This window comes from Anabrus simplex, chromosome 1 (assembly GCF_040414725.1).
Source record: "Anabrus simplex isolate iqAnaSimp1 chromosome 1, ASM4041472v1, whole genome shotgun sequence".
Classification (NCBI taxonomy): domain Eukaryota; kingdom Metazoa; phylum Arthropoda; class Insecta; order Orthoptera; family Tettigoniidae; genus Anabrus; species Anabrus simplex.
The window spans coordinates 444,134,407-444,152,423 of NC_090265.1; the positions used below are offsets into that span (position 1 = coordinate 444,134,407).

The following is an 18,017-nucleotide window of genomic DNA, read 5'->3' on the forward strand; positions in this document are numbered from 1 at the left end:
TGTTCCTACATTTCTTCTGAAGCCAAACTGATCTTCTCTCAACTCAGCTTCAACTTGTTTTTCTATTCTTCTGTAAACAATACGTGTTAAAATTGTGCAGGCATGAGAGTATGGCAGTATCCATAGTAATATACTGTAATTTACCTGTTATGACAAAAGCAAACAGGGCAAGGAATTCGGTTCAAAACAGACAAAAGAAGGAAGCTGGCATGGTAGTGCGTTGGCTGTGTTGATCATTAGAAAGTGAATTGTCTTCGTGAGGCACTCTTTGGACTTCATTTGCATGTACTGAACCAATAAGAGAGCTTGATTTTCGTGACGTCAGATGTTTCGCAACCAGAACAACACGTAGGCTAAACAGATTACAATTTCTTCTTAGTTTGCGAAAGGAAGCGTCTGACGGTGGTGGTATAAATTTTCGTAATAAGGAACAGCGTAATTGCAAGTTTTTAATCCATCGAATTCTTATTCGACAACACACTCAAGCATAACAATGGGCATTAAAGATAAGGTAAATCTAGTTATTAACCAAGTACTTGGAGCTAAACTATTTGAGAATATGCGAGGCATTCTATCCCGCTCGAGGTAGTTGTATTTTGGATACCAAAGTGAGATTGTGATTTCCCATTTCGTACACAGGTAAATCGTCGCTAGCATTTTGTTTGATAATCGGTTGTCAAATGACAGTGTGTGTTCCCATTAGTTATATAGTTTAATTTCGAAGCTCTCTGCCTTAGGATATATTTTTGTTAATAATCTTTTAAAATTCGAAATACTGTAGATTGATCGATGTGGGGAAATTCATAGCTTGCCCTCTGTTATTGATTCGAAGGCAGCTGTCAGTTCTACATTCCAGTCAACCGAAGTACAGTAGGCTATTTACAGTAGGCTATTTGCTTTCGGCTATCGTTGCTGGCTCAGTGTGGTCCTGTGTTGCCATTTCCTACATGCCCCGCCCGTCTTAGGGCCCGCTCATTGGAATATTTTGCTAGTGGTGTATCGATCCGTGAGCATAAGGTCTGCCAAGGATCATGTAAGAGAATTGGACATTTGTTATATAAATTATTCCATTTGAGAGTATGGTGAATCCCTCTCTCCAAATGAAATGAGTGAGTGTGTTGAAAATATGCTCAAATGTGATTGGTGAAAATGATGTTGAGTTTCAGGCATTTGCATGAACATAACTGGTTTTAATGATTGCTTCAATTTTTATTTAATGTTTTGTAAGATACAGTAATAATAGCTAGACAGATGTCTTTCCAGTATGCTCTGAACAAGTTTCGTGACAACCTGTTACCTGCAACACGAGAAATTGTGTGACTTATTGATCCAGTTCAATCGTTGGGACCAGAGGTGTCAGTAGTGCGAAGTTGTCACTTTTAATCCGAAAATCTGTAACTGTACGGCCTATTGCATGCAACATCAGCCCTTGTATTTTAGTGGTATATTTTGAAGCATTAGCAATTCGTTTTCCTTATCAACCGTACCTATTGTGGAGAGATCTCATAGCATGCCCCATGTATAATAGCATAAAATACAATTGGTGAAATAGTACTGCAGTGTTGATTTGGGAAGATTATTTGTTTGTTATGGAACATTGCCTCTGATTATTATTGGTTCCAGACTTTGTCATAAATGTCTGGAAGGAAATCAGAATTGGCAAGCTTTCAGACAGAATGAAAAGAAATAAACAAATGGTTTGCTGATGTTAAGATGATGGAAGGGGGAAGGATACCAAAGCAGATGATGGATGTTAAGGTAGAAGGAAATATAATTATAGGTAAACTGAGATGGTTGTACTCTTATCAGGAGCAGCATAGTAAGAAAGTCTGGTTTGGAATGCAGTTGAGGAGCAGCGTCATACAGCAGTTCCTTGGCTGAATGTTCGGCGTGCTGGCCATCAGTTCTGAGGGTTCAGGGACGGGGTGTTAAGTGTTAGTCCCAACACACTCCTTTTTAATACACGTACAACATTTCCACTCTGCAAACCACCACAGAAATACACAATAGTCAATACCCTCAACATAGGTTTGACGTCAGGGACATGCAGCGATAAAACTGGCTCATATCATTAACATATAATAATGATGAATTAAACACACTGTGTACTTTTAACAAATAGTTGTTATAATGTCCCTTGAAAGTTATCATCGTTTGCATAGAAGTTCAGGGAATTTCTCCTCTCCTTACAATCGATCAAGTGGTACTGAGGGCAATACAAGCCGCAGAGCGTACAGGAACACTGGGTTGAAGCATGATGGTAACCTCGTTGGTGACAAATTCTGTGATGAAAGCCATGCGCTGCAGTCCGCGTGAAGACATGTCGGAGTTCAAAGTTGGACTCTTTCCATACATCTGTGTTCATTGCTGGAGTTTCATAGAAGTCTGGATCTATTGCTGCAAGCTTTTGCCATCTTTGCTCGATGTGGGCTTCATATGCTGGGGTGGATTCTAGATTATTGCTTATCATTATCTCCCTTATGAAAAAGTCCGTGTCTACCAGTTTGTACACTAACCGTGTCCGAACTGTTCTGTGTAGTCGTAGTGCTCTTTTCAAGTAGGTGGCTTTCACAGCTTCCAGTCTCCCCAGGTTGGCCATAGTGAGGTGCTTCCATATTTTGCTGATGGCATAGCAGGCTGTTGGAGCTATCTTAATGTTAAAGAGAATGAGGGCGGATCTTGCTGATAGTTTCTCAATGCTCTTTATTTCAAATATGGATTTGATCGCTGCGGTGCAACGTTCCTCTATGTGTTTAGTGAACGTCTTCCCAGTTACTTGCAAAGTTAAGCCTAGATAACGGTACGAGTTTACCAGCTCTATTTTGTTATTGCCGCACTCAAAGACATCTTCTGTGGAGATATTTCCTCCTCGCCTAAATTTCATAACTTTTGTTTTGCTGGTATTTATCTCTAAATCATTTCTCAGTGACCATTCATTTAGCTTATTGAGTCCTTGCTGCAGGGATTTTCTGTTTTTTGATAGCAATATCATGTCATCAGCGTACATGACCATTGCAATATCTTCCGAGGCCACCTCACTGATGACATCGTGAGTCAACAGATTAAAAAGCATTGGGCTGAGAGGGTCCCCTTGGAGTACGCCATTAGTCTGGGCTATAAGTCCAGACCGGCCTACTTTATCACTAACCGTAAGCCAGTTAGAACTTAGTATATCTTCCAATAAGTGCAATAGTGGATTCCCTGGTCCTAAGATAAAAGATAGTTTCCTAAGTTGAATGGTTCTGTTAACTCCATCGAACGCTTTAGTGTAGTCCACAAAGATAGCGTAGACGAAGCCTCCAGTTATGCTTGTAGCATCCCATATAATGCTAAGTACCCTCTCAATTGCTTGGATTGTTGATCTACCGGCAGTAAATCCATACTGTTCTTTTGGTATGTACATCATGGCTTGTGGTAGGATGCGGTCTAATATTAACTTGGTAAATACTTTAAAAGGAGCACATTCGAGGGCTATCCCACGATAGGAATCTGGAGTCCTTTGGCCCTTTTCCTTTATATAGCACCTGGATAGTAGATTCCCTCCACCTCCTAGGGATTTTCCTCTGTACGATGCATTCATTGAATATTGCTGTCCATATAACTACAGTTAGAGGAACTGATTCTTTTAGAAGCTCGTTTGTGAGGTTGTCCGGACCTGGCGCTTTTCCTTGTTCACATCTTTGAAATGCATTCCACACTTCTTCCACTGTGATTGGCACGATTGGATCCTGTTGCGTGGTTCGAGTCTGTGTGACGGCCATTTGGGTCCTTTGATATATACTTGAAAAAATGTTCCTCCCATATTTTCATCGGTATAGTGGGATTCACTTTCGTTCTGTGGGGTTCTAGTATTCTATACGGTTTTGATTCTGCTGCTGCTATTGTCTCCAGCTCTTGCTTTAAAATGAAGTCTTGTCGTTTCTTTCTGATTAATTCCTTGTATTTGCTCCTTTCTTCTGAGTATTCTTTCAGCGTTATTTCTGTTTTGTGTTCTCTCCATCTGTGGAGTTTCTCCAAGGTTACTTTCCTTTGGGTGTAACAATCCTCGTCAAACCAGGGCTTGCTTATTCTTTTCCGGGGCATCTTTCCCGCTGAGTTAAGTAAGGTATTTTCTAGTATGTCTATGGCCTTATCGATATTCCCTCTAGATAGACATGAGGTTATTGCGTTTTTATCTAGTGACTGTTCCAGTAATGCTATGTTGATGTGCCGTGGGGCCCATTGTTGCTTAATGTTAATGATTTCCAGGTCATCTATTTTGAAACTAGTATGTATTGGAATGTGCTTTCTGATCGGTAACCAAATGTGTTTCTGTTGTAGTATGTGAAATTCGTTACCTCTGAAGAATATTAAGTGTATGACACTCGAGCCATTGTGACCTATGTACGTTGGGAGTTGTTCTTGGTTGACCAGAGAAAATCCTTCTTCAAGGGTTTCGAAAACTGTTAGAGCCTTACGGTCGGGTTTGTCCAGACGGCAGTTAAAGTCCCCTGTTAGTAGTATTGGTAAGTTATTACTCACTTTTTCTAAAGCATGTAAAATGGTTTCTATCACAACTTCTGCAGAAACGTTGGGTCTTATGTACATTCCGATTACAGCAAAGTGTCTAAAAGTGACGATCACGGTGTCGAATTCTGTGTATTCACTAACTATTTGACCCATAGACGGCTTGTAGAAACAGGATACTCCTCCTGACGGTCTGCCTTGATGTCCTATCGTTGCCAGTGAATGAACCGAGTAGTAGCCCTCGATGCTGATTGGTTCCAGGAGGAAAGTTTCAGTTAGGATTATTAAATCTTGAACTAATATGGATATCTCAGGAGTGCGCGTAAGTGACTTGAGGCCTTCGACGTTCCATAGGAGGCATGTTAGTTCACTGCTGTCGGATACGAAAGGAGCGAAAAGTCACATCTTCTGGCCAAAAATCAGGGCTGAATATTCTCTCCTTAAACTTAATGGGAACTCCAACCTTAAAGGCTTTGTTTGATCCTTGGGTGGTCAACATGGAACATTCGGTGACATTATCAATACCATTCTCCTTCAGATATTGGGTGATGTCAGACGCAGTTGTATCGCTGTTAAGGTGACCCACATATATCCATACTTTTTTTCTGCTGCTTTCAGTGCTCCAACTGTTGCAGTACCTCTTTGAGCGTCTGGTGGTCTTCTGCGTCTTGATTGCACCTGGTGGCCTGGATATTGATTGTGTTGTCCACTTGTTCGTCCTATAACTTTGTTCCATGGGGCTTCTTCTTCGCCGGGTTGAACGACTACCTCATTTACATCCGCCTCTCTCTCTACGCCGACTGGAGCAGTAGCTCTTTGGAAGTCTGGTGAAGTTCATATTTTTGATTGCAATTCTTGTTCTGGATATTGACTGTTTTGTCTACGCTTAAGTCCCATAGCTGTGGGCTGCTGGGCGTCCCTTTCAACAAATCGGTCAACTGTATCTTCTGTTTCTGTCACTGAAGTGTGTGGTGCGATTGCGACGGCATTTGAGGTTATCCCGGATTGCTGATCGTTTAAGGAATTCCTACGTGTAGATGCAGCTGGTGACTCTGTCAATTTTCTTCTCGGCTTCTGCTTATATGATCCTGATCACTTTCAGAATATCAACAGCTTAGACATTATCAAAAGCCTTTTTCATATTTATAGATGTCAAGTATGGGGACTTGCCACTGATTTCATATTCCTTCCAATGTTCCTACATTTCTTTGGAAACTAGTTTGATTTTCACTCGACTTGACTTCAGCTTGTCTATTTATTATTCTGTAAATAATTTGTGTTAACATTTTACACTCATAGGGAGAGTCACTACAGTGTATAAGCTATTTGAGAAATCCTTAAAGAGTCAGCATTAAAAAACAACTATATGTGATGATTAACAACATATATTGTCAGACTTGGCTGAACAGTCAGCCTACTGGCCTTCAGTTCAGAGGGTCCTGGGTTCGATTCCCGGCCGGGTCGGGGATTTTAACCTTAATTCCCATGGCACGGGGGCTGGGCGTATTATGTGTTGTCTTCATCATCATTTCATCCTCATCACGACGCGCAGGTCGCCTACGGGAGTCAAATAGAAAGACCTGCACCTGGTGAGCCGAACCCGTCCTGGGATATCCCGGCACTAAAAGCCATACGACATTTCAACAACATGTATTGATACAAAACTGTGTACACAGATGTAGTAATGGTTGGCATACAGGTTTATTCAGTGTAACTGCCTGTAACTGCAATAACAGCTATAATGCACAGATCACATGATCGTAATGTAATGGCAGCTTTTAGGGAATATTCATTAGTCTCCTGTTCAGCAGTGCTTCACACATAATAATCTAGGTGATTTAGATTTGGTGAGTTATCTGGCCTCAATCTTGTGGGTTTGTGCACACGTACAGAGTCTTGCCAAAACATCTACGGCCTTCCTATCTGTCTATCCTGTGTTTTCACAACTGTTTCCTGCACCCCATTGAGGCTAGCAGTATTCACCCTAAGACCTTGTGGAGAGAAGTTGGAGACATGAAGTGTTCTTCACTACTCGCCACCCATAAAACCATCACAGTTCTGGGAATTTTTTGCATCCATGCTACTGGCCTGGACTTATACCCCCCACCCACTGAAATTTTTTGGGTATGCCACTGCATCCACTCGCCATTTAAGGTAGTTAGAGGTAAGCCCAAAGAATGGTTGGATCCTCAAAATACACCACCATTAATGATGCGGTTATGGCTCAAAAGTGCTAAAGAAAGGTAAGGGACGGGATCTAGTGTTTTAAGTAGAATCCGAATCAATAGAACATGATTTCCCATTTTAAAAATGTTTCATGCATCGACTGCAATTCAAGCCTCGGCCTTCTTGATGAGAGGATAGAACCATTGGAATTGAGTTGTCACGCCCGCTAATTAGAAAATAGTTACCCGCACTTTTGATGGTGCCATTTGAGGTTCCAATCAGTCCCCGGGCATTTGACAAAATATACAGTGGAACCTTGGATTGCGAGCATAATCCGTTCCGGCAACATGCTTGTAATCCAAATGATGATTCGTCCACAACACAAAAATATTTATTCGCATACCATTTCTGAAACAAAATATAACGTAAAACAAATTAAAGTGCACTTTACCTTACCATTGAATCATTGTTGGTGTGAGGGAGACGAGAGATGACATGAGAAAAGTTACTGTGTGGCACGAATTTCACGAACGGGATCACTGCTATCTGTTGGCTCACTGGAATTGTTTTCTTTTCGTGCAACTTTAACGAGGAGCCTGTCCAATGACTGTTGCTTTTGCCTCTTTTTTGAAGATTTCATGAAAATATGACATTGCATTCTCATTAAACTGGTTTATAGCTCGCACTGCTACAGCCTTATTCGGGTGGTGTTTCTCTACAAAATTTTGCACAGTTTCCCACATTTTGCAAATCTCCTGAATCTCAGTTGAAGTGAGAGATTCTTCCCCGGACGAGATTTCCTCCATAACTTCCTCTTGTTGTTTGCGATGCACGCCCATCAGTTCGTTGGTGGTCAGTTCCTGGCTATGTTCTTCCACCAACTCTTGAATGTCCACGCCATGCACCACCAGCACCATAGTCTTCCCTAAGGACACAATTTAATCAACAATCGGCGGCTCACTGTCACCAACAATCCCCTCAAAGTCACGTCCAAAAACACAGTCGGGCCACAGCTTTCCCCAAGCGGAAGCGGAGTTCCCTTGGTGACTCCATCTCTGGCTTTATCAATGATCTTCAAGCAGTACATGATGGGGAAATGATTTCTCCCAAACTCATGGAGGGTAAGTTTTATTCCTTCGGTCACTTCGAAGCATCACTGAAATAGTGCTTTGGTGTATAGCTTCTTGAAGTTCGAAATGACTTGCTGATCCATAGGCTGGAGTAGTGTTGGGAGGAAGGAACTTACCCTTAACGAGCTTGAATTCCTCCAGTAAGTCGTCCTCAAGGCCTCAAAGCCTGGAGGATGAGCAGGGGCATTGTCCATAACCAGCAAGATTATGAGCGGCAGATTATTTTCTGAAAGGTATTTCTTCAGTAAAGGACCAAAGACCACGTTCATCCATTCAACAAAGGCACAGGGGGGGGACGTAGACACACGTGACGCTCGTATTGCGGAACCTCACTCGCTTATCAAGTTACAATAAAATGTTTGCTCGTCTTGCAAAACACTCATAGATCGAGTTACTCGCATTCTGAGGTTTCACTGTATAGGCCTACCTATAGAACTTCGGCACGCATCTGCGATCTGTCTTGCTACTGTTAGAATAAAAAATGTTTTTTTTCATAACTTACCAAGGATGCACATAGTTTTGTCTTTATGACAAAGTGGTCCATTTTCTTTCATCGTCTGGAGCAGTTTCCAACCACAGGCTGGGTCTGCTTGAAACGTAAGCCGCTCCATTGTTTTCTGTCCATCCACCACTTCTCTGTTCTCACTCTAGTCCAGTTGTCTCGATGCTCTTCTTTACACCTTTCAGCCATCTCTCTCTCGGTTTTCCTCTAGGTCTCCTTCTCTTCAACTCCATTTCTAACATTTTTCTTGGTATCCTTTCTTCTCCCATTCTCTTAACATTTCCATACCACTGCAGCCTTGATTTTTCTATCTTTTCCTGTAGGGATACCTTATTTACCATCTTCCAAACTCTCATTTCTTACTCTGCCCATTCTTGTTAACCCTAACTGACACCTTTGAAACTTCATTTCCACTGCTTGTATTCTTATTTAATGCCTCACCTTCATCACCCATGTTTCTGATCCATATGTCAGAATTGGCACAAATAATTCTTGTAGATACCACCTTTACATCTCTGTGATACATCCCTGTTCCATATCAATCTTCCCACACTCGTAAAAAATCCATTTGCACGCCTTCCATCTTCAAAAAAAAAGTTACTTATATGGCACAAATTAAGGAACTAACGTGCAGCTCACAATCCTCCCACTGTCTTCTGAACGCTGCAACTCTGAAACACAGCACATCTCTCAACCCTGGTACTACCCCACATCTCTCAACCCTGGTACTACCCCAGGATCCCTACGATATTGTTGTTTCCTGGAATCGATGTCCAAAAGCTGACACAATGTTGTAAATTTGCAACTGTTTCTTGCCGTGGCCCTCGTTATCTCGGTCACGTTCCGGCCCCCTTCTGAGTAATCCCTTGCTAATTGCCCTTTTCCTCATCTCTTGACATTTGTCAACACATGGTTATGTTCCCAATACTGAGGCATCTACAACACAGGGAAGTATCCCCTCGCATCACAATCCTAAATGTCTCCCTTATATTCAAGCAGTACAAATATGGAAAATTATGTATGGCCGTACTGAGCCTTGCTAGTAGGTTCTTTGTCGCTACGTTAATTTAACATTTCGGCGTAAGTTTTTAAGTTGTTCGTACCGTACGTAAAGTAACAGCTGATCCTCGCTCTAGATTCAGGAAACATTTTTTTGGGGGGTGGGGGCTCCCCCCCTTGCTACGCAAGTGCATTACAAGTCTTATGTTTTAGGGTGTTCAAACTGTTATTCCCACCACCGCCAGTGGTCACAAATAAATAGAAATCTGCACCACAGGAAAGCGATCTTGCAACTACTAGCGAGAACTTTCTTTGAAGTCAGTCTCAACCAATCCTCCACTCGCCCTGTTTTGGGTGTTGACAGTGCAGAGACAAACCTGCTTTTGTTTCACTGCTTCCAGGCAGGTTTGGAGAGAGGGTAGTGTGAGTGGGAGAAAGGAGGATAGTGTGAGCGACAGAGATGGTATAGTAAGCATCATAATGTATGAGCTTCACGTTCCGTATTAATGATATGTACGAATATAGCACTAGTGGGTGTTCCTCCTAATTAATACAAGTCAAGTTGGTACACAGTTATATTATTATACATACATTATACTAGTTTCGGCCCTACAATCTTGGGCCATCTTCAGCTATATAACCATAAAATATGATAAAAAATAATTAGCCTAAGCATAAAAATCTTTCAACATAATACACTTGACTTAAAATTATCCTGATAATTTTTCATTGGTTGCATTAATATGTATTGGATATTGCTATGTTTATTCTTATGTTATTGATGTTAATCATGTGTGTGGATGGTTCATGTGTGTGGGTTACTGTAGTCACGTCCTAGTTCATGAACCATGGGTAACGGCTGAGTGGCCTAGTAAGTGGTCCTGAGAGTCGGGATACCAGTTGCTATGGAATGGGAGTGGGCATCTCGGACTTATTCTGAGTCCTAGCCCTCCTTGTGCTCAGGCGGCTGGGACTATACAATCCACCGGTGGTCCATAACCCGTTGGAGGAGAGATCCTCACTTGGACTATGTGCAAGTAGGGCAGCATCCTGCTTCATGAATTTACAGAGCTCAGAACATTTTAAGCAAGCCTCTGACCTATGAGAGCAACGGAGTTCCACTCCCATTTAACAGGCGAGGGACTCCTTGGAAACAACTTGGCGAACAAAATGGAATTGGATGGGGAGCTATCAATATTAATGGGGTTTATGGAAGAAAGAAAGTAGAACTGGCTGAGTCAGCAAAGAAGATGCATCTGGATGTGCTAGGAGTAAGTGATATTTGGGTAAGGGGAGATAACAAGGAAGAGATAGGAGATTATAAAGTGTACTTGACGGGTGTTAGAAAGGGAAGGGCAGAGTCTGGGGTAGGGCTCTATCAGGAATACCATTGCACGCAACATAGTTTCTGTTTGGCACGTACATGAGCGAATGATGTGGGTAGATTTGTCAGTTGGAGGAATTAGGACTAGAATTGTGTCCGTGTATTTACCATGTGAGGGTGCAGATGAGGATGAAGTTGACAAGTTTAATGAAGCATTGAGTGACATCGTGGTCAGGGTCAACGGCAAGGATAGAATAGTGCTAATGGGCGATTTCAATGCGAGAGTTGGGAATAGAACTGAAGTATACGAAAGGGTGATTGGTAAATGTGGGGAAGATATGGAAGCTAATGGGAATGGGAAGCGTTTGCTAGACTTCTGTGCTAGTATGGGTTTAGCTGTTATGGATACATTCTTCAAGCATAAGGCTATTCACCGCTACACATGGGAGGCTAGGGGTACCAGATCCATAATAGATTATATCTTAACAGACTTTGAATTCAGGAAATCTCTTAGGAATGTACGAGTTTTCCGGGGATTTTTCGATGATACAGACCACTATCTGATCTGTAGTGAACTAAGTATCTCTAGGCCTAGGGTAGAGAAAGTGAATTCTGTCTGCAAACGAATAAGGGTAGAAAATCTCCAGGATGAGGAAATTAGACAGAAGTACATGGATATGATTAGTGAGAAGTTTCAGTCAGTAGACAGTAAGCAGGTTCAGGATATAGAAAGTGAATGGGTGGCATCCAGGGATGCTGTAGTAGAAACAGCAAGGGAATGCCTAGGAACAACTGTGTGTAAAGATGGGAAAAGGCGAACATCGTGGTGGAATGATGAAGTGAGAGCAGCTTGTAAACGTAAAAAGAAGGCTTATCAGAAATGGCTCCAAACAAGGGCCGAGGCAGACAGAGATTTGTATGTAGATAAAAGAAACAGAGAAAAACAAATAGTTGTTGAATCCAAAAAGAAGTCATGGGAAGATTTTGGTAACAACTTGGAAAGGCTAGGTCAAGCAGCAGGGAAACCTTTCTGCACAGTAATAAAGAATCTTAGGAAGGGAGGGAAAAAGGAAATGAACAGTGTTTTGAGTAATTCAGGTGAACTCATAATAGATCCCAGGGAATCACTGGAGAGGTGGAGGGAATATTTTGAATATCTTCTCATTGTAAAAGGAAATCATCGTGGTGGTGTTGTGAACAGCCAAGCTCATGGGGAGGAGGAAAATGATGTTCGTGAAGTTATGCTTGAGGAAGTGAAAAGGATGGTAAATAAACTCCATTGTCATAAGGCAGCAGGAATAGATGAAATTTGGCCTGAAATGGTGAAGTATAGTGGGAAGGCAGGGATGAAATGGCTTCATAGAGTAGTAAAATTAGCATGGAGTGTTGGTAAGATACCTTCAGATTGGGCAAAAGCAGTAATTGCACCTGTCTATAAGCAAAGGAACAGGAAGGATTGCAACAACTATCGAGGTATCTCATTGATTAGTATACCAGGCAAAGTGTTCACTGGCATCTTTGAAGGAAGGGTGCGATCAGTCGTTGAGAGGAAGTTGGATGAAAACCAGTGTGGTTTCAGACCACAGAGAGGCTGTCAGGATCAGATTTTCAGTATGCGCCAGGTAATTAAAAAATGCTACGAGAGGAATAGGCAGTTGTTTGTTTCGTAGATCTAGAGAAAGCATATGACAGGGTACCGAGGGAAAAGATGTTCACCATACTGAGGGACTGTGGAATTAAACGTAGATTATTGAAAGCAATCAAAGGCATTTATGTTGACAATTGGGCTTCAGTGAGAATTGATGGTAGAATGAGTTCTTGGTTCAGGGTACTTACAGGGGTTAGACAAGGCTGTAATCTTTCACCTTTGCTGTTCGTAGTTTATATGGATCATCTGCTGAAAGGTATAAAATGGCAGGGAGGGATGGAGGTGGAAATGTAGTAAGCAGTCTGGCCTATGCTGTCGACTTGGTCTTAATGGCAGATTGTGCCGAAAGCCTGCAGTGTAATATCTTGGAACTTGAAAATAGGTGCAATGATTATGGTATGAAAATTAGCCTCTTGTAGACTAAATTGATGTCAGTAGGTAAGAAAAACAACAGAATTGAATGTCAGATTGGTGATACAAAGCTAGAACAGGTTGATCATTTCAAGTATTTAGGTTGTATGTTCTCCCAGGATGGTAATATATTAAGCGAGATTGAATCAAGGTGTCGTAAAGCTAATGCAGTGAGCTCGCAGTTGCGATCAGCAGTATTCTGTAAGAAGGAAGTCAGTTCCCAGACGAAACTATCTTTACATCGGTCTGTTTTCAGACCAACTTTGCTTTATGGGAGCGAAACCTGGATGGACTCAGGTTATCTTATTCATAAGTTAGAAGTAACAGACCTGAAAGTAGCAAGAATGATTGCTGGTACAAACAGGTGGGAACAATGGCAGGAGGGTACTTGGAATGAGGAGATAAAGGCTAATTTAGGAATGAACTCGATGGATGAAGCTGTACGCATAAACTGGCTTTGGTGGTGGGGTCGTGAGGCGAATGGAGGAGGATAGATTACCTAGGAGAATAATGGACTCTGCTATGGAAGGTAAGAGAAGTAGAGGTAGACAAAGACGACGAAGGTTAGACTTGGTTTCTAACGATTTAAAGAGGTATAGAACTAAATGAAGCCACAACACTAGTTGCAAATCGAGGATTGTGGCGACGTTTAGTAAATTCACAGAGGCTTACAGACTGAACGCTGAAATGCATAACAGTCTATAATGATAATGTATGTATGTATTGATGTTAAAATAACTTGCTCACACTTAGATTCTTTTATAAAATTGATCAAAAACAAATGTGGTATTGTAAGTCATATTATTGATACTTTCTTGGTCGTTGTGGTCCATATGTGGTAGAATTGAAGTTGGTTGCCTTAACAGTATGTTTGAGTAGCACATATGAATCTTGGCAAATGATTCTATTACAAGTAACTAACCTCATGTTTTAATCTGTATTGAAAGTCTGTTTAATTACAATAAAGAATGTTTTATTATAAGCAACCTATTCAATACATTAAAATGTTATTACATTTAGAGTTTCACTATTAATATAAAGTTATAAGCGGGACATGTTTCGTTCCCTTATAGAGCATCATCAGTCAATCTAGAATTCCAAAGGTTGTTTTATGTTTACAACTAATGACTTAAAAAAAACTATTTGTACATTTTACAATCTTAAACTTATTTTACTAATATCATAGAAGGGAGAATCATTGGTAGCGTGCCTTATTAACTAGAACTTAATAGTGGAAAAGTTGTTAAACATACATTCATTTAAAATTACGGTAGAATAAGTTAGCTCTCAAATATTTATAAACATTTGGTAGGCTATGTCTAAAATGTTGAAGAATGACTTGTGATTCAATCTTAAGGACTTATGATTAGGTCATAGATATTTAAAGTTTAAAAGATGAGATCGAGCTAAAAGTTTGTTATCCTTTGATGGTAAAAGTCTATGAAATTCTAAGATTTCATCATCTTGTTGATTTTAACATGTGACAGGTTAAACTTTAGTCTTTACGAAGTTTGAACTTTTGTTGTCATTTTACACCGGTGATGTTGTTGATTATATATTTGTTGACATCAATGAACAAAGCTTTGAAGCAATGAATTAAAATGGAGCATAGTTAAAATGGACGTGATTCGACAAACAATGTAGGTACAAGTTGTTAAATAGACTATCACTTGTTGGCATGTCTGTAACAAGAAAAAAGGATTCGTGTGAGTGTCGAATGTTGTTACTAGTTGAGTGAGCACTTAAGGAAACTTCACTTACCCCTCTAATTATTGCTTGTCTATCTAGTGTTGTCTAAAGTTGCATAGCAACTGCGTGTTGTTCCGCGTCTGCTCCTTGTGTTGTACGAGTGAGATGGTAGGGGTTGGGGTGGGTGGAGTAATGTTAGTACATGTGGCTTTGGGAGGGGAGCGTTTAGAGGAAGTGCAGGGAGGGATTGTGTTCATTAATGTTACATGATTATTGTTTTGGGGATAAAAACTTTAGGAAAATTTCTTTTCTCTGGATTGAGCATTTGTAAAAGTTTAGGCAATTGTTCATGTAAAGGATTTTTTATTTTGATTTCATCATTTAAGTTTTTTCCCTATTAAAATGCTGGTGTAGATGAAAATATATATTTTCTAGTTCTGTCATTAATTTTCCCTTTTCTATCTTTTTGATGATTTGTAAGTCTTTTTCTATAGTTGTAAAATGGTGGCCTGATTTTCTTATGTGAACACTCATAGCAGAATGTTTATTGTTTTTTGCAGCATTGACATGTTCAAGGTATCTTGTAAGAAAGCTACGGCCAGTTTGGCCAGCATATGAAAATTTACATTCTACACATGTTAGTCTGTAAATACTGGAATTTAGATAAGGGTTATTGCTTGAATTTACGCTATTGTGGTTGAAAAAAAATGTTTCGTTTTGTGTCTTGAATCCTATTTTAACATCCCATTTCTTAATAGAATTAGTTATTTGATAAATGGCTGGATTAGTGAACGTGAAGGTTGCAATTTTTGATTTCTTAGTTTTGTCAGGAGTAAGGTTAGTTGCTAATTTGTTTTTTACTTTATTAATGATAAGATTGACCATATCCATTTTGTAGCCATTAATTGAAACCAGATATTTTATGAATTTAAGTTCCTCTTTTTAAGTTACTATTTGAAAGAAGAATTTTGAAAGCTCTGTAAATCACTCTAAAGAAAGCCTGTTTGTGTGATTTAGGGTGGAGTGAGTAGTTTTTTTATCGTTAACGGAGTGTATGTTAGTTTTCTAAATATTTGAAAGTCAAATTTGTCACCTAATCGTGTTACACTAATGTCTAGAAAGTTTCGAGTTGTTAGATTCGTCGTCTTTCGTGAATTTTATATTGTAGGTCAGTATTATCAAATATAGTAGAGACAATACACGACACTTACGGATTTCGCCTTGCTAAAATGGGAGACAATTCGACGGTGGCGCTCCTAGTGACTTGACCTGAACAAATCGCGCTAAATTCAAATATCAATGGAAATGTATATACGGAAATGGGTAAATAAATTACGTCTAGAAAGACAGTGGTATTGAGATATTAACTTCGAAGTTGCTAAAGCAATTCTGGATAAATGAATGAAGAATTATTTAAAAGATTATTATTCAAAGACTGAAATTAGACATATAAACAAGGTGTGAAATGGACTGCCGTGAAATGGCTTGATCTTTCATTTATGCATTACTTTTTTAGCTTTAGCATACCTGCCTGAAATCTTACGGTTGGATTTGTCTTTTTTCCTCATTTAAAAACAAAAACAAAAACAAAAAACAAAAAATATCGGCACATTCCTTACACATATGATGCAATGAATTAACATTTAATAGCTGGACAATTTTCCTCTTAACATGAAGCCTACTAACAGAAAGAAAATCTATAAAATCCCGGCTTTAATCTGAGAAGAGGGATAAAAGAAAGAAAAGTTTGAAAATGTTGTCGATAGTGATGCTTTGAGGAATATTTACGTACAATTGGAGTAAAAATGTAACATACCCTTGGCTGTATAGTCGAGGATTTTTAAAGTCGCTGGCCTGGAAATGATCTGAACAGATCTTATAATTCTTATACAAGCGTAACGTCCCTTCTTTCTTGTACATTTTATCCAAATCGCTTCTGTGACATTTCAAAACCCACAGATCACACCTACAACAACACATCGGTATTGAAGGTTAACTGCTGCACTATACAATAAAATATGCGTATTATATTTTAAGCCCGTTAAAACATGGGTCGAGCAGGTCAGAAGATTATGAAGTACTATAAAAATCTCTGTCGCTGGAAGAATATATATGCAAACACAATATTACTTACATGTTCTTGTCACTAGGGAACCTGAAGAATGAGCTCGCATTTTTCTCTACTTCGTAATTACTGCAGCCAAACACGGCACATACCTTTCCCCTCATGTTGCGACGAGATATCAAGGAATGACACACGCTACTATTTAATTATGTCAACTCACTGAAAACGCATAAATAACACCAAAAACTTCACACAAAAATACTCGTGCTCTTATGACAGAATCAGTACCGTTCAGGTCTATCCGCTAGAGTGAGCTCCAATAGCTGTCCTTCGATATCTCGCTCAGTGTCGTGTATTGTCTCTACTGTATTTGGTATTATTTAAGAAATCTGGGATTTTTTCACTATCGTTTTGTTGACTGTCACTTATGACAAAGATGTCATCTACATATCTAAGCCAAAGAGAAAGTCCTTTTGTTTTTATTTTGTTTTGCTCCAAATGGTCTATATATATATATCGGCCTGTATGCCCGACGTGGGGTCACCCATTGCGAAACAGGTTTAATGGTAAATCTTTTTGTCAAAGGTAAAATTATTATTATATAAAACAGTCTTCAATATTTTAATAAATTTTTCTATTAAGCAAATGTGAAATAGTGGTGAAACTCTAATTGTAATAATGGTTTAATGTATTGTGTAGGTGGTTTGTAATAAAACAATAAAACATTTATTGTAATGAAATGATTCTATGTTGTCGATGTTACGTACCGGTAGTGAGTTATCACAATAAGTGAAGTCGAGTAGTTATTGGCTTAGAGGGAACATTCTTTCTGGTGCCATTTTGTTTGGTTTAATGGAACATGTTGATAATATTGCAGTCCCAGGAGTTGTTAGTCTATTGTATGCATCTGGATTGGATATGCTGGATGTCTGTAAGTATAGAAAAGTCTAAATGAGGAGTTGAACGGAATAGACTGTGAGTATAAAATGTGATAAATTTTAAGTAACGTACTTGCTCCCTCTAGCTCGTGTGGATCTTAACACCACGTTCGGGTCATGCTGTCTACTGTCTTCTGTGCAAGACTTGTGTGGTGAGAGGTCATGAAGGAGGGGTGGGGTGGGGGGAGGTGTGGTAGGCAGGATCGGAGGTGGTGCTTGAAGTCGCTGTGGGGGTTGATGTATATGGTATGGGTTGGAGAACTTGTTAAGATATGCGTCAGAAATTAAAGAAATGATAGAAACGTATAAAATACTTAATTTTTCAGTGAATTCATTTACATTATAATTTGGATTAGTGTACTGGTCAATTTGAATAAAAAATGTGTCTAATGTTGAGTTGGGTGCCTTTTTGTCAAATTTTTAGGACACACAAATCTTGTTTTATCCAACTGAAATCATGTTTGAGGTCTGTCATGTGTTGGCCCGTGGCTGAAAATCTATTATAATTTGTAGCATTGGGATGTGCTCAGCGTAACGTGTTGCTAAGTTCCTTCCCGTCTGGCCCACGTAACTGGCTTGACATTTTTTACATTCCAGTCTGTAAATTCCTGAATTGTGAAACATATTAGTGGGGTTGAT

The 18,017-nt window shown here is 39.7% G+C and overlaps 1 protein-coding gene across 3 annotated transcripts in view; it reads left to right on the top strand.

Annotated features, from left to right (window-relative positions):
* Positions 1-363: 363 nt before the first annotated feature.
* The window catches only part of LOC136856931 (choline/ethanolamine kinase), a 146,279-nt gene continuing 128,625 nt past the window's right edge, over positions 364-18,017 (top strand). For 2 of the 3 annotated variants that reach the window (XR_011017521.1, XM_067135194.2), the window contains exon 1: positions 364-511. Coding sequence is in view for 1 of the 3 variants with exons in the window: in XM_067135194.2 (XP_066991295.2) it covers positions 494-511 (18 nt within the window). In the remaining 2 variants the exon portion in view is untranslated. Of the gene's footprint in view, positions 512-4,486; positions 4,506-18,017 lie in introns of those variants that run through there. The other variant, XM_067135195.2, reaches the window with a different exon arrangement.